At 39.2% G+C, this 25,644-nt stretch overlaps 2 protein-coding genes across 2 annotated transcripts in view; one reads left to right on the top strand and one right to left on the bottom strand.

The window, feature by feature from the left end:
- Nucleotides 1–6,902, top strand: part of LOC149286005 (proprotein convertase subtilisin/kexin type 5-like) — a 352,398-nt gene extending 345,496 nt beyond the window's left edge. Inside the window, exons 35-37 of the mRNA XM_089494526.1 lie at nucleotides 1,212–1,312; nucleotides 4,207–4,390; nucleotides 6,490–6,902. Of these exons, the coding sequence (XP_089350652.1) occupies nucleotides 1,212–1,312; nucleotides 4,207–4,390; nucleotides 6,490–6,902 (698 nt within the window). The remainder of the gene's footprint in view (nucleotides 1–1,211; nucleotides 1,313–4,206; nucleotides 4,391–6,489) is intronic.
- Nucleotides 6,903–12,261: 5,359 nt separating this feature from the next.
- Nucleotides 12,262–25,369, bottom strand: LOC149286007 (riboflavin kinase-like). The gene is made up of 4 exons (XM_089494561.1): nucleotides 25,197–25,369; nucleotides 19,525–19,676; nucleotides 18,493–18,595; nucleotides 12,262–16,687 (listed from the first exon to the last, which is right to left on the bottom strand). The coding sequence occupies exons 1-4, from the start codon at nucleotides 25,276–25,278 to the stop codon at nucleotides 16,554–16,556; spliced, it is 471 nt and encodes a 156-aa protein (XP_089350687.1). The 5' UTR covers nucleotides 25,279–25,369; the 3' UTR covers nucleotides 12,262–16,553.
- Between the last annotated feature and the right edge of the window lie 275 nt (nucleotides 25,370–25,644).

The following is a 25,644-nucleotide window of genomic DNA, read 5'->3' on the forward strand; positions in this document are numbered from 1 at the left end:
GACAGCATAATACTAGCAGAAAATTTCAAATACCTGGAACAACTACTAAGAAAAATCAAGGAAGAAAGTGAAATACAGGCCTATTGTTGAACATAAAGAAAACAAAAACAATGACCACAGAGAACCTACACAAATTTGAATTAGACAATGAAGAAATAGACTCAGGCTTGCATCCTTCCGAGGTCGCTAAAATGAGTACCCAGACTGTTGGGGGCAAATTAGCTTACTTGCTAATTAGCTTACTTGCTGTTCACCGCTATGATCTTTGGAATAGTGGTATATAAATAAAACACATTATTATTATTATTAAATTAAAAGAATTCTCATACCTGGGATCAAACATTGACAGAAATGGAGACTACAATCAGGAAATCAAAAGATTAAGAGTGGGAAGGGCAGCTATGAAAGAACTAGAGAAGATATTAAAATGCAAGGATATATAGCTGAGCACAAAAGGTAGAATCCTATAAGTCATTGCATTCCCTATTGCCATGCATGGATGTGAGAGCTGGACAGTTAAGAAGGAGGGTAGGAGGAAAATCAACTCATTTGAAATGTAATGCTGGAGAAGAGTTATGCTGGATTCCACGGACAGCCAAAAAGACAAAAAAAAAAAAAAAGGGGGGGGGGGTCCTGGAGCAGATCAAGCCAGAAATCCCCCTAAAAGCCAAGATGACAGAACTCAAGTTGTCATACTTTGGACACATCATGAGAAGGCATGAATCATTGGAAAAAACAATGAGCTAGGAAAGACAGAGGGAAGTAGAAGGAGAAGAAGGCAAGATGAATGGACTTTATTAAAGAGATCACAAGTATGAGTTTGCAGGAGTTGAGCAGAGCAGTGGAGGACAGGGGTTCAACATGGGTCGAAAACAACTTGAGGGCAGTTAACAACAACAAACTATTATGGAAAATATCAGGTCTCAGAGCCATGTGGAAGGTTTGAACTTTGTGTGGGATCACACTTTGATTTAATTCTTCTCAAAATGCCATGATTCCATGGTAATAATTTCTGCTCTGGGTGGTTTAGCATCTGTGTATTTCAAATATAAAAGTGTATGGTTAACAATAATTAGAAATGTATTCTTAAATACATTGGGCAAGATGGTCTATTGGTCTTCAGAGACTGAAAGCTACAGGCTTAAAGTAATAGCATTATTAATTGAATTATAAATTATCTTTTTAAAATGATTTTTCTTGTTAATTTTAAGGAAAAGGACCGCTCAGCTGCACATCCTGTGTGTGGAGTTATCGGCTTGCTGCTGGCATCTGCTACTCAGAATGCTTAATGGGAGAATACAAAGTCTCAGAGGTACTAATTACACACAGAAAGAACACAATTATGTGCAACTGTTTTGCACAACATGAAGTCAAAGGCTTTCGTGGCCAGCATCCATAGTTTTTTGTGGGTTTTTCGGGCTATGTGGCCATGTTTTAGAAGAGTTTATTCCTGATGTTTCACCAGCATCTGTGGATGGCATTCTCTGATGATGCCAGCCACAGATGCTTGTGAAACATCAGGAATAAACTCTTCTAGAACATGATCACATAGCCCAAAAACCCCACAAAAAACTATGTGTTGCACTACCTTTCTGTAACTATTTTACACAATAGCTTGCAGAAAGATGTAAGCCAACAGAGCAATACTAATGGGTATTTTCACTCTGCTAGTGTTACATTGGATGCAGGCCACATTCTCTTTTTTATTCATATTGTTACGTTAAATCCGTGGTTGTGATATATATTGTACCAAGAGATCCAGACACTGAATTCTAGCCATCTCCTTACTATGAATTTTTCTTTGTATCCTTTGGAATGACATGATTTTTTTTTTAGTTTGCAAAAGGGATTTTCTGGGCTATAACTTCCATTGCCATGCTGGCTTGGGGGGGAGAGACTATCCCCTCCTGATAAAAAAGCCTTCCTAAGCTCTGTACTTTTTCCTGTTTGTTGATCCACATATATGAAATGACTTATAAAGAAAGTAGTATTTAAGATCAATCTGTTTAATTTTAAATTTTGCTTCTCCCTCCATTCCAGTCCCATCTGTGACTTTTAGGCTTGGAATACTGCTTAATGTAAAGGCAGAACAACATTTTCTGTGGAAGGAAGGGGAAGGGTGGGGAAAAACACAGCGGACAAGTTTATTGAATACAACAAACAAGTATAGAGGGTTGGCCCGAAAGCATAAAGTCTGGATATTTCACCCACCAACGCATGTTGGTTGATGAACCAAATTGCCTGGTCACAGCCAGGCTTCAGGGGAACCAGCTTAAGGTGCCCTGCCATCTTGGGAACTGGTTATGAACATATGCGCATCTTCATCCCTTGTCACCAGGGAACACTGAATCGATGCCTCCCCACATTGGCGACATCACTATACCCTCAGCATCCCTGAGTCCCATAGGACTCCCAATCCAGTGCTCTGCAGCACTGGAAACCACACCCATCAGATCCAAGACCTATGCTGCTGCCTAAGGAAAGTTGAGACAGCAGAACACCAACCCTGCGAGGGAGGGAGGGTGGGAGTCAGCAACAAAATGGTGCCGAGCACCAGGCGGGGCGGCCCTTTAAAGGCCGGCTGGCCAATCAGCAGCTAGGAGGCAGGGGGACTGCCCCCTGGGTAATCCCAGGGCTGCGGCCTCCACAGCCCACCAGTCATGGGCCACTTCCACTCCCAGGTGAGCCTGGGAGTTGAAGTCCTGACCAGACCAGAAGTGGCCTGGCCAGGCAATGGCACGGCGCTTCAGTGCTTCCGCTCCCAAGCCTCCTGGGAGTTGGAGTCCTGGCAAGCCAGAAGCACCAGTGCTGGCACAAGCTGCTATGCGGGGCCCGAAAGCCCAAGCCCTTTGCACAGGCCCACAGCTCAGAGGTAGCCACCCTACCCCAGACCACAGCAACCAGACCGGTAAGTCGGGCAGTCCCCTTTGCTTCTGTTTTGCTTTTTACCACTGTGCATGAGCGCCAGCATTTGGTTGCTTTATCACAGTTGGCCTTCTGTCAGGGATGCTTTGTTTGTGAGTTCCTGCATGACAGGACTGGATAGTTCTTGTGGTCTCTTACAACATTATGATTCTATGCTTCTATACTTCTGTGATTTGTGACAGGTTGGAATAAGTTGGTTTTTTTCCCCACCGTCTTTATTAAGAGACGGAAAAAGACAAGAAAAGCTTCATTGTTTAAAAAAATCTGGCAGTTTTAAATCTTAAATATATTTTTGTCATCAAAAGACTTATTTTTCTCCTTTGAAAGTAGCTGCAACTGAACATTTCTATTATTAAAGCTAGGTATTACTGAAGTAGATAAAATCACTAGCAAACTTATCGACCAAAACTTTGCCTTAGGACATGAGAACACATGTGAAGAACAGATATAAGAAGAGAGCCTGCCTCCCTCCCTCATGCCTCAGATTCACAGAATAATAATCTGCCCTCATCCAAACATACAGGCAGGCCATAACCTGTGTGCTTTTGCATTGTTATGCAAAGGAAGATTACCTGGACATATTACAAAGTGGTGTTGCTCATGATTCCCTAGCTGTTCCCACTCCCAAGATGCATCAATATAGACCTTTTCTAATAGGTGGAATTCCTTTTATCATTAAGAACAGATGAATAAATTTGCCATTGTTCTCATTGTTCAATTTTAAATTAACTCTCTCCCACTTTGGAGATCTCACACAACTAATATTGAAGCTAATATTGTGTTGAAAAAAGGTGTAGAGGATATTGTGTGTGAAAGTGATACTGTGCATGAAAATGAATAAGACTATTAAAAAAAGGAAACCACACACCCACTCACAAAAGTTAGTCCATATTTTTGTACACACTTCTCATTTTTCACACACACACACACCATTTTTCCCATTTTGTGGTAAATTGTGAGCAAAAAGTATATGTTTGTGAGAATATGTGTGTTATTTTGTCAAACACATAAACATTACTGTTGGATAATTGCAAAACCAAATTTAGAAAAGTTCAAGTAGTAAAAAATACTTGTACTTCAAGCTGTATGTTGGGCCAGAAACATGTAAATTGAATATTTTCATTCTTCCTCCTCCCTCCCCACTAAACAACTGATCTGCAGAATGAATGCTTTTGGTTGTTGTTGTTTTAGAAGCAGTACTCTTACACAGCCTTTAAGGGTTGCTTTATCTAGAATTGGCAGAACCAAAACCAAGATTCTTTCTGTGTTTCTAATATGCAGGACTCATCAAGATGTGAAGACTGCCATGATTCTTGCATGCAATGCAAGGGACCAGGACCCCTGAACTGCACTGCATGTCATCTTAACATGGAACTCTATTTGGATGAGAATCGTTGTGTGCCATGCTGCAAGAATTCTGAACTTGTGCGAACTCAGGAGTGTTGTGATTGCAGTGAAATGAAAGGTAGTGATGAGCAGAAGGCGGGTGGAATATGGGTTACAGATGTATTGCTTTGGGCATGGTAACCTTTCAATATTTTAAGAACCATGATCAGATCTCTACTGTAGATGTCATATTCTTGCAAATCCTGCTTTCTGGCATATATTTAAGATAGAAGCCTAGGACTGCAGGTGCTGCATATGACTGAGGAATGCAGTCCAATGAGGAAATATGGCCCGTGCACAGCTATTTAAATGGCCTTTGATGAACACACACCCCAGACTTCTCAGACTCTGGATGGTGACGTGTTGCTCTGGGAAGCCTCCAGAGGAAGCACTTTTCCTTTTACTCATAAACAGGTATTAGGGCAGTTTGCAATTATTAACATTTTTTCCATTTTTATTAGTTTTTAAAAATATAATTACATTAAAGAGGGAAAGAAAGAAAAAATGAATAGTATATGAAAAAGGGCTAGGCATATACATTAGAAACCAATCATATTTATGACCTCCATAAAATATACATTCATGAATAACTAAAGCAGTAAGATTTTCTGATCAATTGAAGCTTCCAAGGATAGAAATTCTCCTTTTAAACAGGTCTCAAGGACTCCTGCAATTTTTTACATTAAACGTTTTTTTAAAAATGCTGAATGGCATTCTGTTCAGTATTTATAATGTTGTAAGCCAGTCTTGTAGCATTGTAATTCCTGCATTTGCATTGACAATTGTTGCACCATTGCAGTGGCAGAAAATGCCCTCCAAACTACCTCTTTAACAGAGCAGTCCCCCTGATCCCACCCAACAGAAGGATATCCAGGGTTTTGGATCAAAGAGTAGTGGGCCTCAGAAATCCAGGATGGTTGGAGGTGGCATCATGTATTTCCCTATCCTCCAGAAAGAAAACACTTTAAAAAAAAAGCTCAGATAAAGACAAAATTAGACAGGTTACATAAAACCAAAGCTTGAAACCAGCAAAAATATAATGAAAGCAAAAGTAAAATCACCAATAAAGATACAAAAGTGTGAAAATCAGCAAATGGCTGGGACAATAAAAGGGTTCTCATCACAACAATTAAGAGCATAATATAGGTGCCAGGTGAATCTATCTGTGGAGGGGGTTCCACAAATACAATGACTGTTTTGCCTCATTTCGGGGGGGGGGGGTGCATGGAGAAAACCCTCAGAAGATGACCTCAGAGTTTGGATAGGTCAATTTAGGAGGAATTCTGACTAAGGAGATTATCACGCCCCCTCCAGTGCCTGACTTACCTCTTCCAAATTTGGCTCAAATTCAGAAGTTAGGCTGATTTTATTGCATGGAGTTTTCTCTCAAAACAGCTTTTTGTTGCCTCCAGTGCTGAATTCGGGCCCTATAAGTCACTTCGGCAGCCATTTTTTCCAAATTAGAAGTTTTCGATTTGGGAAAAATGGCCACCAAAGCGATTTATGGGGCCCGAATTTAGCATTGGAGGTAACAGGAAGCCATTTTGAGAGAAAAGTGCATGTGATAAAATCAGCCTAACTTCTGAATTTGAGCCAGATTCGGAAGAGGTAAATCAGGGACCAGATAATCTCCTAAACTATTAGTGACAGAAAGAGATGTGTGTAGTAATGTTTACAGAAGTATGCTGGAATTCAATATTACGCTTATGGATGCATCACCTGATGTTATAGATGTGTAACCTGGTGTTATACATTTATAAATGATTCTTATTCACAATTCCAGCATAGTCACAGTTGTGGCATTATTGCTGCAGTCATAACTACTCCCAAACCTATTTTACTGGGCATCAGTTGGACCAAGAGAAGGACATCCATTCTTCTGGCAAGTGGTGCACAGAAGGTTTATATCTTGCCATACATTAACAGATGAATTGTTAAAATGTTAAATGATGGGCAGTGTAGAAAACATTTTTCATCTTTACCCATTTAATTTTATAATACAGGGTGATTCAAAAAAAAAAAAAAAAAAGAATGGTGCAAAACTGAATAAGAACAATTTTACTTTTGCACCAATCTTTTAAAACCACCTTGTATCTAAATATATGAAGGAATTGTTTACAATTATTTATTATTATTATTATTATTATTATTATTATTATTATTATTATTATTTTGCAGATGAGTGTATATTGTACAGTGCTAACTTGTCAGAGGAAACAAAAAGCAAAGCTACAGCTTTGGTTGTTGCCATATTCATCTTGTTGAGCCTCACCACTGGAGGTATTATTTTCATGTGGAGACGGTCACGAGCCAAACCCAAGCCAGTTAACCAAGGTGGATATGAGAAGCTGGCAGATAATGCAAAGGCACTCGGCTCTTTCAAAAGTAACCACTACCAGAGCACGAGCTATCAAGAAGATCAAGTGATTGAATACAAGGACCGGGATGAGGATTATGATGATGACGACGACGACGATATTGTCTATATGGGAAAAGATGGCACAGTCTATCGTAAATTTAAATATGGACTTCTAGAAGACGATGAAGTAGATGAAATGGAATATGATGACGAAAGTTACACTTTTAGATAAACTTTGATTAGTTCATATTTCATTTTGTCTTTTCTACCCAGCTTAATAAATTTCTGGAAGATGATGAACTCATTGTATATTCAGAATCTGATCTGAATGAAAAATAACACCATTTACTACATATTTGCCCTTGATGTAGTTTTTTCCCCCCTCTTGCCACTAGGCAGGAGGTAACTGGCTTATCATTATATTAGTCTTTGGTAATTATATGCACACCACAGTAAACTATCCCCCTTGGTAAATGGTTGTCTGTATAAGCTCAGAATGTTTCAAATATCAACCTAAATCCTCTTTTACTAACAGCTGGAGTAGAACCATTGAATCAATTGGATTTAGCTACATGCTGAGTGACCATTCAACAACTGGCTACAATAGGGCTACTGTAGTTGGGACTAACCAATAGTATTCCAAGGATAGTTTAAATGTAATGGCTTCCCCTTATAAATCTTTGTCTTTTAAATTATATTTGCTGTAGGGGGTGATTCAGCAAAAATATCTCAGCTGGATTTGAAACTTACATTTGTCTTGAATTAAGAAGACCACCATTTCTGAAAAGCTGGACAAAATAGTGTAGTCTCTATTAATCTGACATGGCTCTATCTGCTTTGTCAGTAGTCTATCCATCTTGTGTAGCATAGTGTTGCAACAATCAAAAGTGTGGAACATCTCATTGCCTGTTTGAGGCTGCATAGACCGCTGGAAAAATGGTAACTGGAGCGACATGATGGAAAGTAGGAACTGAGTGCACAATAAGTCTCAATCAGCCACAAGAAGACAGAATTGCTAATGTTCCTAGCTATAGCCTACATTCATTGTTTTGGCTACTCTGAGAGGAACATTTGGGTATAGGTACATTCAGTGGTGTTTAAGTCCTTTATAGGAACTATCCAACTCTGATTTTGTGTTTTGGCAATTTTTCATGTGGCAAAAGAAATCTGATTGCAGTAGGTTTATATTATAGTAAACATACTCACCAAAAGGACATTTTACACATGAATATTCACAGCTTGATAGCAGGAACTCCAACTGCAATACAGATGATCCCAGGCAGTGTTTTAAACTCATTTTGGGCTATTTCACTTTTTTGATGGAGCATTAGAGCACATTAATTTGAAGTTTATCAAGCATCAATAGGCCCACTTTGCATAAATGCTAAAAATTAGACACTTTTCTTCAGCACAGTCAAAAGGAGATTGGAAACTTCTGCTTCCATTTTTTGAGTAAGAATTGTGTAACAACATGTCTGAATGTAAAAGTAAACTGTGGTTCATCTATTATTAGTGAAAACAAGAGATTTTCATGAATGACAGTTTGAAATTGGCCTGGTTCCTACCAACCATAGCTAACCAGTTTGTTCAAACAAGAACATCATGACAAGCTGTGGTTAATCTAAAACTGTGCTAGAGAAGGAATACATCACTCTGAGGTTTATTCTGCTCATCTTTTTATGGTTTGGTATTACATGATTTAGTATTATTAAGGCCTTGGTGTTACATGCAAACATAGTCAGTGGATAAATAAGGTACACCTAATGTGCAAACCAGTTATAAAACAGTAAAAAAAAAAAAAAACTAACCCCACCTACTCTGTTATTAACAGTAGTATATTTATATTTAAATAGTATACTTAACTGAAGTGAATCTAAATTATATTTCTTGTGACTAACACTGCTATGTCTGAATTTTGTGTGATTATCATTTGGAATTCATATTGTGAAGAGCATATTTTCCTTTTAAGACTGAATTTTCAATTTGTATTGCCATCAATGTACTAGAACTACCCCAGGTTCAAGAGGTTTGCTTCTACTTGGTAGTACAATCATATAGATGTCTGCTTAGGAATCAGCATCTTTGTTTTCATGGAGTGTTTCTGTGATTAGTGCAATGCTTGGAGACATTACTGTTTTCGTCTATAACTCTGAAAATTTAGCCAGCATGGCAGGAAGGGCATTCCTGGAAATTGTACTCCAAAATCATGGCTACAGTCTTATTGGGGCACTATGTAATTGTCCGAGCCAACCCTCTTGTACAGCTTTAGTTTGGAAGCCAGACATCTGAGGAATAAGAACAGAGCTAGCAGCATTCTCCTTTCGCTAATCTTATCTCTCTTTTTAATTAGTTATAAGCTTGGAAGATGAAAGGAATGCTGTGGATGTGGATGTAGTGTATCTTGAATCTTCAGTAAGATTTTTGACAAGATCCAGTATGATATTCTTGCAAACAAGCTACTAAAATATGGGCTAGACAATTCTACTTTTAGGTGGATTTGTAATTGGTCGACTGACAATCCAATTTGCTCACCAAAGGTTCCTCTTCATCCTTGGAGGAAGGGACTAGTGGAGTGCCACAAAGTTCTGTCCTGGGCCCTGTGCTATTCAACATCTTTATCATTGTCTTGGATGATGGAATACAGGGCATGCTTATCAAATTTGCAGATATTTGGTGGCGCAGTGGTTAAATGCCTGTACTGCAGCCATTCACTCAAAACCACAAGGTTGTGAGTTCAAGACCAGCAAAAGGGCCCAAGCTCGACTCAGGCTTGCATCCTTCCGAGGTCGCTAAAATGAGTACCCAGACTGTTGGGGGCAAATTAGCTTACTTGCTGTTCACCGCTATGATCTTTGGAATAGGGGTATATAAATAAAACAAATTATTATTATTATTATTATTATTATTATTATTATTATTACATCGAATTGGGAGGGGTAAGCAATACACCATTGGACAAGATCAGAATTCAAAATGACCTCAGCAGATTGGACAGCTGGTCCAAAACTAACGATATTAATTTCAGCAGGAAGAATCACAAAATACTACACTTAGTGCCAACATGGTGCAGTGGTTTGAGCACTGGACTACAGTTCTGGGGATCAGAGTTTGAATCCTCACTTGGCCAGGGAAACCCCACTGGGTGACCTTGGGAAAGTCACACTCTCTCAGTCTCAGAGAATGGCAATGCAAAAACTTCTCTGAAGAAACTTGCCAAGAAAGCCTCATGATAGGTTTGCTTTAGGGTTATCATAAGTCAGAAACAACTTGAAGGCACACAACAACACACTTTAAGACAGAAAAAATGAAATGCAGACATAGGATTGGTGACACCTGGCTTGACAATAGTATATTTGAAAAGGTTCTTGGAGTCTTAGTAGACCACAAGGTGAACATAAGTAAACAGTGTGATGCAGCAACTTAAAAAAACAATATAATCCTAGGCTGCATCAATAGAAGAGTGTGTACATCAAGGGAGGTAATAGTCCCACTCTATTCTGCTTTGGTCAGACCTCACCTGGAATACTGCTTCCAGTTCTGGGCACAATTCAAGGAGGATATTGACAAGTTGGAGCATGTCTGGAGGCGGGCAACTAAATGGTGAAAGTTCTGAAAACCATGCTCGGGTGGCTTAGGGATCTGGGTATGTCTTAACCTGAAAGAGAATGTTATGAGTGACATGATAGCTGTGTTTAAATATTTGAAATGTCATATTAAAGAAGGAGCAAGCTTGTTTTCTGCTGCCCTAGAGACTAGGACATGGCACAATGATTCAAATTACAGGGAAAAAGATTCCCCCTAAACAGTAAGACAATCCTCTTGACAGTAAGAGCTGTTTGACAGTGAAATATGCTGTCTTGAGTGGAGTCTCTTTTGGACATTTTTAAACAGAGGCTTGACAACCATCTGTCAAGAGTGCTTTGATTATATATTCCTGCCTCTTCCAGCTCTGATTCTGTACTGCTACTATCGTGTTTTTTTCCTTTCATTCCTCACCACAGCCAATTTTTTTTCTTCATAGCTACCTTTTCCCACTTAAACTCTACCAGAATTACTATGTAACAAAATGTCTGAATGTAAAACTAAACTGTGATCCATCTAACTAGTGAAAACAAGAGAATTTCATAAACAGTTTGAAATCGACCTGGAGAGCTGATGTTGCTGTTTCCAGACTTTAGATATGTGTGTGGAGTATGTCAGGCTAAAGTGTATTTCTCTCACCATCATTGTAATCACATTGCATGAGAGTATGTTTGGGCTTTTATTTATGTCCCCTAGGTCTTGAAGCATTCTGACTTCAATAAATATGTTTTGAAGAATTGTTTTAGGGGATATAGATTTAGGGCGGGGTGACCCAGAATGGGACAAAATGTACATATTTCCAAATTCTTTGATTAGAGAACTGCAAGTAAGTTAACTGTCCGTTTTCACCTGTATGGCTAATAATTTGTTTTTGTATTAACTAATTCTGGACTTTAAAAAACCCACATGAAAATAATGGGATCTAAAAACAAATTGCACATATAGATTTGTTCACGTATACATGAATATATTAAACCTGTCATCCTTGCATTAACAAATAAATCTTTTTTACAAAAGCATGCTGACTAACAAGGTTATAACCTGCAAAACCCTTACTAAGAAAACCGCTTCACAGTAGCGTATTGGGGTTGGACTGGGCAGGCATTGGTTGGAATCCCATTGACATTATTGCAAGAGTGATATTTAATGACAAAATGTAAACTGGCTTCCTGTTAGTGAATTATGATGGTATATTTCTGTTGAAACAATGTCTGTAAAATCTGTTTTTTGTATCAAGCATTGTTTTACTGGCTTGAGGAGCAAACCTCCTCCAAGGGGAGCTGTCACATGGACTGAGGGGGATGCCTCTGGGTGAGGCAAAACATGACATCAATGTTGTTCTATGGAGAGTTCAAAAAACAAAAACATGTGTTTTAAGTGAGAGGGCAACGCTTGCACCTCTGTACAAAAGGGCAGATGTGAATGTGCCCTCTGGGCACTGATGACAACTCTTACATGATCTGGGCAGTAGAGAAGAATGGGGTTGCATACATGATACAAAGCCAATTAAGCACAGACATTTACCCTCTTTCAAGATAGGGCTTAGACATCTGGTACAATACCTCAGTTGTGTACCAGTCGGAGCCAGTTTGGTCTTTATCCAGTGAAGGCAGAGAATTTTTATGAAGAGAAATTTGCAACCACAACACATTTTATGAAGAAAACACCAAGTGTGTATCTTAACCACCATTTGGACCCCTGCCCACTCGATTCTTCTTGCTAAGTGAGTGGTGTTAGAAGGTGCTTTATCACTTTGCACACACCTACAGAATCACACTTTCATTACTGAATTAATACCACAAATAAATGTTCTTCTCTTGTACATACTGTTTTTCACTGTAAATATTGCAGCCACTCTATACAATGTTAATTAGAAAGAACAATTACAACTTAAAGGTAACTGCAGCATGATGTCAGCTATGGACTAACTGTGAGTCTATCTTCCCTGCAGTAAGTTAAGTGAGACAAAACTGAATAAAGGTAAAATTGAATATGCATATTTTCTTTATTTTAATAATTATTCTCATCATGGACACAATTTCTATACCAATTCCCACAATTAACATCTCAAAGTGGGAAATGAATATAAAATGAATACAAAAATAAAATCCCTTAATAAAATTGCAATGGTAATTTTAAAATGAATCATTTACTTTTAAAATTAAAGACATATAAAAAGACAGAATTCAATAAATATTTGTTTGATTTCATACACTGATGTATTTATTCATCAGCACTAATCAATAAACTGTATAACTGGCTTTAGTGTTATTTTCCTCACCTAGGTAATCTGCCACTACCACATGTGCTAAATGAATACCCCAAACATGTATAATTATTCTTGGACTCGTGTTCACAACTCATCAGAACTATCAGAAGGCACTTTCTAATATAAGACAACACAACACACATAGTAACAACATAGTCAAATCCCCACATTCATTTTCATATCATGGCACCGGTAAGCAAGTATACTTACTCCCAAGTGCTTATGTGTTACTGTAGTTCTTCATTAACCCTTATGTAAAGGTGAACTGCTCCCATTCCCTGCCCAGTATGCCACAAGACATCACTTCCCCTTTCCTGAGTCAGGAAAGGTATTTTTCAAGCAGGACTACTGAACCACTAGGACAATGTACTTCTGCCAATGCAAAGGCCAGCATGATGAGAAAGTTCACCTCCTCAAGGGAAGAAAGGATTTCTTATTTCTGGACCTAAGCCTTGTCTGACAGAAACAGTATGAAACTTGCGACTGAAGATAGGTTGTGTATGTGCTGTGAATCACAGAATTATCTGTCCGCAGAACCTGGAAAACTCAGGGTAACCCCTCCCCCAATATGGACAATTAGCAGATAAGATTAATTAACAGATAAGAACGGAGTAGGATAGATCATGGACAGTGTTACTAGATACTACAATGAGAACTTATTCCAATTTTAATCTCAGCTAATAAACCCATTAAAGCCAATGGGACTTCGTTCAATGTTGATGAAAATGTAATATACATTCCAATGGGTCTAGTTGGGATTAAAATTAGATCTAGCCTCTGTTATTTAAGATTAGCTGAATCTTTCACATATAGATGTGCTCTCACCTTTTCACAAGAAAAGAAGGAACCTTAAATTTCCTTGCAATTTAGCAGCAGAAGGGGAAAGTCTCAAATGAGACAAAAGTATCTTAGCCACAATAGATACACATACAATGAAGGCATGTGGGAGAAACTGGATCACAGTGACATGCTCTCCATGCATCCACTCACATGGACACTACATAGGAACCTTGGAAAGGTTATGGTCCTGAACTGCATTACAATTTGCGCACTCATATGTATGTGAGCATCAACAGCCCCACTCTCAATACATATACAGTATATGTGTCAAATTGTATGGGAAATTATGGGCATAGTGCTATACATTTATCTACATATTCAAGTACCATATTACACTAAAATTCTTTTCTTTCAGACTGAACAGAATTCAATTAATCGCACACTATGTTCAAACATCCTATTTTTTGTTAAGCAGCTTTTACATCTCTTAGTAGAACTTTTGGTCATATTTAACATAACATCTCTCAAACTTTTATGCATTAAAAACTGTTGTGTTGTGTCTTGGGGGACACTTGTCTGAACAAGATTACATATGAAAGGGATCCAAGTAGACTACTGAACATGAGTCAACAGTGCAATGCGGCAGCTAAAAAGGCCAATGCAGTTTTAGGCTGCATCAATAAAAGTATAGTGTCTAGATCAAGGGACGTAATAGTGCCACTCAATTCTGCTCTGGTCAGGCCCCACCTGGAATACTGTGTCCAGTTCTGAAACTGGAACGTGTCCAAAGGAGAGTGACTAAAATGGTGAAGGGTCTGGAAACCATGCCCTATGAGGAACGACTTAGAGAGCTGGGGATGTTTAGCCTGGAGAAGAGAACGTTAAGAGGTGATAGTCCTGTTTAAATATTTGAAGGGATGTCATATTGAGGAGGGAGTAAGCTTGTTTTCTGCTGCTCCAGAGACTAGAACACAGAACAATGGATGCAAGCTACAGGAAAAGAGATTCCACCTCAACATTAGGAGGAACTTCCTGACAGTAAGGGCTGTTCAACAGTGGAACAAACTCCCTTGGAGTGTAGTGGAGTCTCCTTCCTTAAAGGTCTTCAAACAGAGGCTGGATGGCCATCTGTCAGGGATGCTTTGATTGAGATTTCCTGCATAGCAGGAGGTTAGACTGGATGACCCTTGTGGTCTCTTCCAACTTTTATGACTCTATGAGTCTATGTTATAACAACATGTTATTATAATTTTAAAACAAAAGTTCTGTGTGTCATGATAATTAAATATGAATAAGGTCACAGACAGATCTTTTTTAAAGCTATAAACAGTTTTGCTTGAAGTGGCAACCTCATTTTGTAAAGGTTATCATGAAAAGACACCCCTGTTACATAATTGGGCACTGCAGGTATCAGTGCTTTTGCACACAAACCAAGAAGTATCTGCCATATTTATACAGCAGCAAAATAGGCCCTATATATGTGCTATTTTCATATTCTTTCAAGTGAATTAAGCTATTTACCACTGAAAACTGCAAATATCAGATCAAAATCCATTTTGTAAACAAGTATATTTAGGTCAAATGCATCTGAGGAAGTAAGCTCAAGTCTATGAAAACTCATGCTACCAACTTCTATTAGTTAGTCTCCAGGTATCACAAGATCACTTTCCATGCCAAGTACAGTCATTCCTCCATATTAGCGCCTTTGATATTTGCAGATTTGATTATTCACAGATTTCATTAATATGTTCTCTCTAGGACTGTTTAGATCCTCCAGTGCAACTCTGTGGTCAACTTTAAAAGTTGCACTGAAAGACCATTTGTAGCTACTCCAGTGCCATTCTATGGTCAGTGTATGTTGGACATTGACCACAGAGTTGCACTGGAGGACCTAGAGATTCCTAGAGAGGTGTCCTCTCAGGTAAAAACAGTGTTTTTGTTATTTTCAGTTTTTCCATATTCACGGGGGTCTTGTTCCCCTAACCCTAGCGAATATGGAGGGAAAACTGTATATTTAGTGAGGGATGCATCCGTACTGCAGAAATAATCTGGTTTGACCCCACTTTAACTGCCTTGGCTCAAGGCTATCGAATTCTGGGAATTACAGGCGGGGTATAGACCGCCCAAAAAGAGCAGTCTGCCCACACCATGTTTTGCTGCGTGAGGAAGCTACAGCGGACAAGCCGCGTGGCTTCCTCGTGCAGCAAAAAGAACCTGCAAAAAGCAGGTTCTTTTTGCGGCACCTTTGTGACACTGCAGTGCGCCAATGGCGCATTCACGGCGTCACAATGGTGTCGCGATGTGCAGACGCTAAGTGTCCGTTGCATCAAAATGGTAGTGCCCATCTGTACAGGGCGCCGCCATTTTGACATACAGAATACGTACTAGGGTTGCGAGGCGTCTGTAAGTGACACCCCGAGGCAACCCTAGCACATATTCGCTACATGCTAAAAGGCCATAATTTGTTGTGGCACCAGAGTGAAACTCTGTTAAAGTGGGGCAGTTAAAGTGGATTATTTCTGCTGTGTAGAAAAGTACAATTGCTGCTCTAGAAAGATTTGAGATTTAACTCTAAATTCATATGCTTCTTCTGAACTTGTTGCATGTACATCCTTTTACTAGAAGCAAATTAAATAGGCAAGTTTTACTAATAAGTAGAAATATTGGGTTGAATCAAGAGGATGTTAACTAGTATCACAGAAATCAATGGCAGAAATTAGTCATGATTAACATGAATCCCATTTTAATGAGATTACAAATATCCAGGTGTGTCTCGTTCTAACCCACTTTTGACAATTAAAAATCAAGCAGGTGAAGCAGAACTTCACCAGGAAAACTTCTACTTTTCCGATGAATTTCCCTCACTACAAAATCTTTTCATATGAATGCTTTCTCATTTAGTCACAATATAAAACTTAATTAGGGATAATGGAACTAGTGTTAGAAACAGTTAAAAATGACTTGACTATCTATATTTAAGGAACTAACTTTTGCTCAGTTTTTGATGAACTAGCAACAGAAAAGACTGCATGTACCACACTTTACAGGGCAAAGTCTTTGTTTCTAATGTTTTGAGCTGGTGTATATTCATAAAAAGTGAATAAGTTTACTTTAGCTATGGAGCTAACCATTTTAATCTAAGCAAAAATTATAAACAGGAATATAAATTGGGGAAAAAATTCTGAAGAACTACAGCCACTAAAATGTCAGTGCAATTTTAACAGCAGGTAAAAATTAAAGTATTGACATCACTCAATGGCCATTAGCCACACTGTAAACATTATTCATCTGAAAAAAGTTGTGATCTTTTAGTTTCTGATGTTCTGGCAATTCTAGGGTTTTCTCAGCTTCTTCAATGTCACCTTTAATAGCTGCTATGAGTGCATCTGCAGAAGGGGGGGGGGAGAAAAGAAATGAAGATTATTTCACAGGCTTTTCTGAATAAAACATGTACTGTATATACTAAATTATAAACTGACTTTATATATAATATGAGGGCAGATTTTTGGGCCAAAATTATGGATTTTGATATGACCCATGGATAAGTTGAAGATAAAACATAGGAGAATATAACAAAGAATGTGAAGAATGAAGCAAAGGAAAATGATGCCAAAGAACTTGCAAAATTCCAGCAGGCTTAACTATTTGTGCTCACACTAAAAGGCAAGTGTTTCTTTTAGGTGCTCCAAGGGCAGACTAAACTATTGCATTTTGCCACTGTACTCAGAGAAGAAAATGGTTCCTTTTTTGATAAGTGTTAAAGTACAGTACTGAAATTACCTTCTGGGTAAGTCCACCTAGGTTTTTGGGGTCAATTTTCAAACCAAAATTTCTAGACTTATACATGGGTATATACAGTAATGATGGTAAAAGCTTGCTCCAACAGTGGCACAGGTAAGCCACCAAATAAGGAGAGAAACATGGTTCAAACATTACACAACCATGCCTGAAGCTCTCATGCCCTCATCACAATAAACATAGTTTGTCATTATACCCAAACTGAGTGAATTATGGTCTGAAAGCACAAGATTTAACCACCTTGCTAAAGCTGACACCAATTTCTGAGCCAGGCATGTCATGGAGGCTTCTGGCTGAACAGCAGTACCACTGAAGTGAAACCAATTGGTTACCATCTAACCCTGGGAACTGGGGCAGGGGAAGACTTCATGGCTATGAAATGTGTATAGGCTAGAGAAAAGATAGTTGCCATGTTCAAAACAGTACACATTTTAACCCATGTTCTTAGCAAACATACTCCTGCTACAGGTCATAAAGGTACAATACAGGAAGTATGCCCACAGAAGTAGGAAAGAGTTCGTCCAAGATACATTCTAAGATGACCGAACAATGAAGGAAATATTCTTATTTATTACTTTGTCACCAAAAGTGTATGTGTATCCACTTAATTTTCCTACAGAGTGTGTCCTCTCCAACATATGGGGCTAGGAAGATGTTAATTATAAGGAGGGAGGTGACTTTTTGCCATTTCTGCTGAGCCTGTTGCATACAGGTTTCCAGGAGTGTGGATCTGTGATTTCCAAGAGGCACTATGATTACAAACTTTCTAGGCCAAAGATATTTTTAGGTTTGGAGAAACTGATACTAAAAAGCAGCTTAATGTCATTTGGAAATCTAATCTTCTTCCAAAAACATTAATTGTGATTTGGAAACAAGACTCTCTGGGAGACCAGGGTTTAAATTTCCATTCAATCACAGAAACCCACTGGATGATCTTGGACAAGTTACAGTCTCTCACTCATAAGGGAAGACAATTGCAAACCTCCTCTAAAAAATTCTTACCAAGAAACCTACATGATAGGATTGACGTATGTGGAAGTTGACTTGAAGGCATGTAACAATAACAACTTTAATGGCACTAGTCCCCTTGTCAGCAGCGAAGATCAAGAAGTTTGTATAACCCCTTGTTTTTAGTATTCATGGCAAAATGCATTTACCAGGTGAACACAAAGACAGGACAATAGTATACAACTGCCCCCTTAAAAGACTTAAGAGGCGAGTGGTGTGAAAGATCTCGTTTTGTGCAACATACACAAAATACATACATCACGTTGGTCCAAAACATCTGGAGGACCAAAGATTGAGAACCAATGCCAAAGAATAATGATATTTGAGGACTGACTAAGATATGATACTTTGCTGAAAGATTTGTCAAAAGGTACAGAAGACTTACCTAAAGAATCAAAGTTTTTTTCTGGTCGTATATATCCAACAATGATTACACTAAGTATTTCTCCATAGAAGTCTTCATTGAATGTGTGAATGATGTGTGTTTCCTAGGACAACAAATATTTTAATTGAATACTCAAATCATGAACACTGTACATTAATGTAGTAACATAAAACAATGCATTGAAAACTTTTTCAACACACAAATGGGAAGCCTTAGACTTGCTACGCTTTTCTAATGGCTTCTTTTGTAACTCCCCCAATACAGCTTTGCCAATTTGACCACTTTTCTGTATTTGCCATCTTTTTCTAATCCCTTGGTGTTTAACCAAACAGAATTGAAATCAGTGCAGAGTAGCACCTGCTAAAAATCTGATTTGAAGGAAAGTGCTTTCTCACCTTATGTGCATTACACAGTTTCAGTCAACTGATTCTGATTAAGCATGTGCACATATGAATATTTGCAGCAAGATGTTCAATATGTATCTGTATATATCCATGAGTTATTTACTTATTTAGAATACCCACCATAGCTTTCAGAGCAAAGGGTTCTATCAACCCTGAGATCTTTACCCAATTTCCTAATTTAAATGAAAGTGTAAACTTCCAGCATTTTAGTTATCATCAAGAATCTTCTGTAGGAAACCAGATAAATTATTTAAAAGTTTAAGAGGAAAAGTAGGTGGCATTTCCCCATATTATTAGGGGGGAAATCCAACTTCTGTGATTTCAGAATATGGCGGTATAGCCCTGGTGGCACAGTGATTAAATGATGGTACTACAGCCACTCACTCACAAACCACAAACTTGTGAGTTCAATCCCACCCAGGGGCTCAGGGTCGACTCAGCCTTGCATACTCCCAAGGTTGCTAAAATGAATACCTAGCTTGTTGGGGACAATTTGCTTACAGCTGTAAACTGTTTAGAGATTGCTCAATGTGGTATGAAGTGGTATATAAATGAAGCTGCTATTACTCGCTATTGCTAGACCAAGGATTTAGAGTTCTAGAATAATTTAATCTCGAAACATTCTTACCACAGATTTCTTAACATTCTTGTAATATGGATTCCAGCCTATACTCAAGACCATTTTATGAACATCTCCATTTCCAACACATGCCCATCCATAGTAAATGCCAGTAGCGATATCAGATGGGAAGCTATCAACCACCTCCTCAGAAAAGTTAGCTGAAAAATATAAGGAAAAGTTTATACAAAGCATAATAAAAATGAATATATTAAAATATTTCACACAACATGCAAAAAAAAAAATCTTAAACAGGAAGCTTGTGGTCTGTTCAGATTGCTATAAAATCCTATTTTGACAGAACATTACTGGAATTCAGATTAAGTCAGACTAACCTAAACTTAAATAGTGTAATACTATTTAAATCAATGTTGTATGTCCATTTTTTTAAAAAAGAAAATCTTCTATTTACAAAATAAATGAGAATTGTTTTTAGAAAAAATAGTTTGCTGATGAAAAACTAAATAAAATGCAATTAAATAAAATGTTATACTATAACACACACACACCCAAAAAACCTGTAACATTCTTGTAATATGGATTCCAGCCTATACTCAAGACCATTTTATGAACATCTCCACTTCCAACACAAGCCCAAAAGTAACACAAATTACTTTTGGGTTATGGTGTTATAAACTCAGACGTAAATTTGTTTTACTCTTCACGGGCATGTTATGGACGTACTAAAATCTAGGAAACTTGTTTGAAGACAATGGCTACAATCCACCAGAGTTTAGAATTAAGAATTGAAATCTAATGTGTAATACAGCCTTCATTAACCAGGTGACATCCCGGTATATTGATCACCTACTGCTGGTTAGGAATTATGAGCTGTAGTCCAACATATCTGGTGTGCCACAGACAGGGCAATGGGGAAGAAGGCTGAGGCAGAGCTGCGGTGCATGGTGGAGATGCCACCCAGGGCCCGGAGGAAGACGAGGGTGAGCGAGAGGGAGGGAGGTAAAAGGCCAGGAGCGAGGAGGCAGAAGCTGGGGCTGGTGGCCTCTTTGGGTTTGTTTAAAAGCCGCTGCTCATCGTCAGACCAACCACACATGTGCACTCGTGGGAGGGCTCCCTGGCTGGGCAAAGGACGCTTCTTAGCTGCTCTAACTGAGAGTTCCTCCATGGCAGAATGGGGTTGGACTGGATGGCCCTCCTTGGGGTCTCTTCCAACTCTATGATTCTATATCTTCAAAGCTAGGGAAAGGGAAAGCCAGGAAAACCCATGAAGTTTGATTAGCAGTCTTGGGTCTAGTCACTAGCTATTAGCCAAATCTAGCCTGTCAGTATGTTGGGAAGATTTTTTTTAAAAAAAATACACAACTAAATTATAATTTCACTGCAGTCTAGAATTGAATTTCAGTTGCAAAACCAATCTACTGCCTTCGTCTGAGAGCATGTGATTTGCCCAAAGTCAAACAGTGGGCTTCATGGCCAAACTGCGAATCTGTCACCTTCAAAAACATTAGCAGCAAACCCAAAGCACTGTTTTTATGGACTTTTTCTGTTCCCTCAAGCATCAAATGTCTCAGCCTCTCCCTTTGCAAAAGCTCATTATTCATTAAGAGGAATCACTTGTGGTTAAGTTGTTTTTCTTAAGAGATAGCATGAATGATTTCATGTTTGGAATGTGCCCTTTGCTGCTATGGAGAAGGCTGGTTGGGGTCAGTGCATGTGTTTAAGTACATTGTAGCCAGCAAGCATTTTAAACTCCCATCATTGGCACAAAAAACATGTCCATTGTCATGTGTGAAAGCACCATTGCTTTACAAATCCCCCCCCCCATACACTGAGAATCAACTGGGATGACTTCCGAAGTATGCAAAGGGATCTTGCAGCAACTTTGAGACTAACTGAAAGATTGGTAGCATGAGCTTCCATAGACTTAAGCCAACATCAACAGATGCTAAATGTTCATGCTACCAGCTTCTTTCTTTTGTTGCTGTTGTGTGCCCTAGGGTGATCCCAAAAGTGAACCTTAAGATGAATGCCAAACCCCCTTTGAAGAAACCTGCCAAGAAAACCCCGTGATAGATGAACCTATCACAGGGTTTTCTTGGCAGGTGTCTTCAAAGGGGGTTTGCCATCGCCAACCTCTGAGGATGAGAGAGTGTAACTTGCCCAAGGTCTACATCTCAAAAGTACAAGATCCCTTTGCATACTGATTTTCCAGACTAACATGGCTAGGTCTTTGAATTCTGCTATACAGCAAACAGACAAAAAAGGCACCAGGTTTATTGTGGCACCAACCTTTGAGAAGTTCTGCATTTTAGAGTCAAACATGGGGAGCACACCCTCTTTAGCTGAAGTGCTGAAAGAGAGCTTCTTGTATAAAGTTCAAAGACATAGCTGGGTTAGCCTGGGAATTCAGTATGCAAAGGGATCTTGTAGCACCTTTGAGACTAACTGAAAGACAGAAGTTGGTAGCATGAACTTTCATAGATTTGAACCTATTTCCTCAGACGCATTTGGTGGAGCTGAAAGCCCAGGGACACACCAATATAGCAGTCTGTGTGTGAGAATGTCCATAGGAATGGAAAACTCTATGGGTGTGGAAATGAGGTATCAAGTTCAGTTTTAAGGAAAGGGGACAAGGGAAGGATGTTGTCTAAAGCCACGGTTAGCAGATAAACCATAACCATAGGATCGAGTCTACAAAAGCTCATGCTACCAACTTCTTTCCTCTGAGGTCCAGTTTGAGACCACTTTAACTGCCCAGGCTCATTGCTAGGGAATCCTGGGAACTGTAGTTTATTGAGCTCTCTGACACAAAACTACAGGTCCAAGAATTCCCTAGTACTGAGCCAGAGCAGTTAAAGCGGTCTCAAACAGGATTATTTCTGCAGTGTGTTTTGAACTTAAGTAGATTCCTTTGCATCTTATATAAAGGCCTCTAACCTTATTTTCTGGGCTATTTTTTTTCAGAGAGGAAGAATCAGAGTAAATGAGAATAAATAAGATGCTGAAAAGATAAGGGGAGAAAAAAGAAGTGAGTCCGGCTGATACCCTCCATCCATGAAAGGGGAAACGCAGACGGAGCAGGGGGACCTGGACAAGATACTGCAAAATGGAGGACATTCAAGAAATATATAGAGCATTACAAAATAAAAGGTAAAAACACTCAAATAAATGTAAATCCATGCTTCTTAGCTGTGCTCAAAATGGAAAACACTCCAAAATTGCTCCTGACACAAGGCTGAAATGTAGGACATGTCCTGGAATCCTAAGGTGACCCTACCACAGGGTTTTCTTGGCATGTTTCTTCAGATGGGGTTTGTCACTGCCATCCTCTGAGGCTGAGAATATGACTTGCTCAAGGTCACACAGAGGGTTTCCACGGCCGAATGGTGATTCAAACCCTATAAGGTGCCATTTGAAAATATCTGCATTTTAAAGTATTTTTGTTTCAACATACCCGTATGGGTACATTTTTAAGTTATGTATAATCTCCTCACAAGATATAGAAAACGCCAAAAAACAAACAAAACAAAACAAACAAGCTTCATTTATATACCGCTTCATACCGCCTAAGCAGTGTCTAAGCGGTTTACAACTGTAAGCTAATTTGCCCCCAACAATCTGGGTACTCATTTTAGCGACCTCGGAAGGATGCAAGCCTGAGTCAAGCTTGAGCCCTTTTGCTGGTCTTGAACTCGCAACCTTGTGGTTTTGAGTGAGTGGCTGCAGTACAGGCATTTAACCACTGCGCCACCAGGGCTCCGCCAAGAACGAATATGGGAAACTTATTTTAAAGGGAGCAAAGTTTCAATGTGAACTCGAAGGCTTTCATGGCCAGCATCCATAGATTTTTGTGGGTTTTTTTGGCCTATGTTCTAGAAGAGTTTATTCCTGATGTTTATTCTCTGGAAACACCAGCCACAGATGCTGGCGAAACGTCAGCAATAAACTCTTCTAGAACATGGCCTCATAGCCCGAAAAACCCACAAAAACCTATGAACAGACATCACACGGATGCCATGGTCGCTGCAAAATGGAGGATGTTCAAGAAAAATGTGGGGCGTTACAAAACAAAAGGGTAAAAACACTCATAATATAAATGCAAATCCATGCTTCTTAGCTGTGCTGGAAACGAAGGACATTTTGGAATTCTTCCTGGACAGAAGACTGAAATGGAAGACATTATTATTATTATTATTATTATTAAGCACTGTAAATTTACACAGTGCTATACACAAAATAGGACAAAATAAAATAAAGTGTTGTAGAATGGTTAAAATTCACAATTTTACTAATGCTCAGGAGCTGAAGGTTATAGTGCTGACATGTACTAAGAGCAAAGGTCGACATTCAAAGTCATGTAAAATTATCTGTTCTGGAATGTAAACGATTTGGAAATGGCTCCTAATTTATAATCCCAACCCAAATAAAAGGAAGTACTGCATAAACAGTTTGAGGACAGTGAACCAAAACATACAGATAAAAAGACTGATTGATGGCTACCCCACTAGATAGTGAGGTATGTGAGGTGCAATAAGTGAACAGCCAATGGAAATACAGGGGCATAAATGTTTAATTCAATATAACCAATGAAATGTGGTTTCTAGTTTTCTTTGTTCAAATTACTATAAAAACTGGGTTCACTTTGAATTCGGGGTCCCAGTAATTTGGATGAATCTCTTACAGGGAAAAATGCTGCAGCTAAATAAGCCATGTTTTCTTTCCAATCATGGCTCCTTAGTCTCCCTGCCGATTTCTGGTTAATATTCTGGGTTTAAAATGATCAATAATCAATAACAAATGGACCTTCCGTTGGTGTACGTTCTAGGAAACAGAATATAGAATACATGTCCTGGAGAAGAAGGTGCGATCCCCAGCTCAGCCATGGAAACCCATTGGGCGACCTTGAGCAAGTCACACTCTCTCAACCTCAGATGAAGGCAAAGGCAAACCTCCACTGGACAAACCTTGCCAAGAAAGACAGAATGATAGAGCGGCCTTAGGCTTGGGGTCACCATAGATCAGAAACAACATGAAGGCACAAAACGACAACCCCATGATAGGCATCCCAGAGGCTGACACGTGTTTCCGGTGCCTACGTGACTTCTTTGCCCGGGGTGGGGCAGGTGTGTCTTCACTGCTAAGGAGGACAAAATGGAGGACACCCAAGAAAAGATGATAATAATAATAATAATAATAACAGCAATAATTGTATTTATACCCCACCTCTCCAATGAGACTGAAGCGGCTAACAACGTTAAAAAGGATTAAAATGCAATAAAACACAATGTCCCACCCACCCACCATAAATAATAATAATAATGTTTGTATTATATTTTAATTATTAATATGTATTAATATTTATTATTAATATTTATTAGTACTTATTAATAATATTTATTAATAGTAACAGTTAATTGATTAATAAATAAACAAATAGTAACAATGAATAACAATAACAATAAAACAAAAATACCGTTCAGGTTATTTTAAAAACGGTTAATATTATTATAATTATTATTTTAAAATATTATTTTATAAAAGTATTATTATTTATTTATTTTTAAAAAATCAGTCACAAAAGATATAAATATTAAAATGGTGTTTCTTAGTCATGCTTTTAAAATGGAGGAGGAATGGGAAAGGAGGACGTGCGCGGTCCACCTGGGAGCCCTCTTGTCCGCCTTGAACCCTCCCCTTCCTCCTCCTCCGGAGACACTCACCGGTGGGGATGCCCAGCTCCTTGGAGCCCCGGCCGAAGCCCCTGACCACCTCCCCCCGGCAGAAGTAGGGCAGGTGCTTCATGGTAGGAAGGCGCAGGACAGCAAAGGAGGCACGTCTGCTCGCCTCAAGATCAGGAGGCGAAATGGCCAGAGCACCCTCGAGGCAACCAGCCCCCGCCGCCACGCACGATGCGCGCGCAACTAACCCCCTCACGCGCTCAGTTAGATCCCCCGCAGTTGCCGGCACGGAAGAGGCGGAGCTTAACGTGCGTCATAGGAAGAGGGGGCGGGGCGAAAGTGTTGGCGACTCTCCCTCTCTGAGCGCAGTAGGCGGGGGGGAGAGAGAGAGGAAGAAGGAGTGCACATGCGTCTGCGCGGCGAAATAGGAAGGAGTGCGCATGCGCGGCGAAGCTGTTGGCGAATGGCGCCGCCCCCTCTCTGAGCGTTC

The sequence above is a fragment of the Sceloporus occidentalis genome, unplaced genomic scaffold (assembly GCF_023333645.1).
Source record: "Sceloporus occidentalis isolate IW3139 unplaced genomic scaffold, rSceOcc1.0.p SCAF_73, whole genome shotgun sequence".
NCBI classification, from domain to species: domain Eukaryota; kingdom Metazoa; phylum Chordata; class Lepidosauria; order Squamata; family Phrynosomatidae; genus Sceloporus; species Sceloporus occidentalis.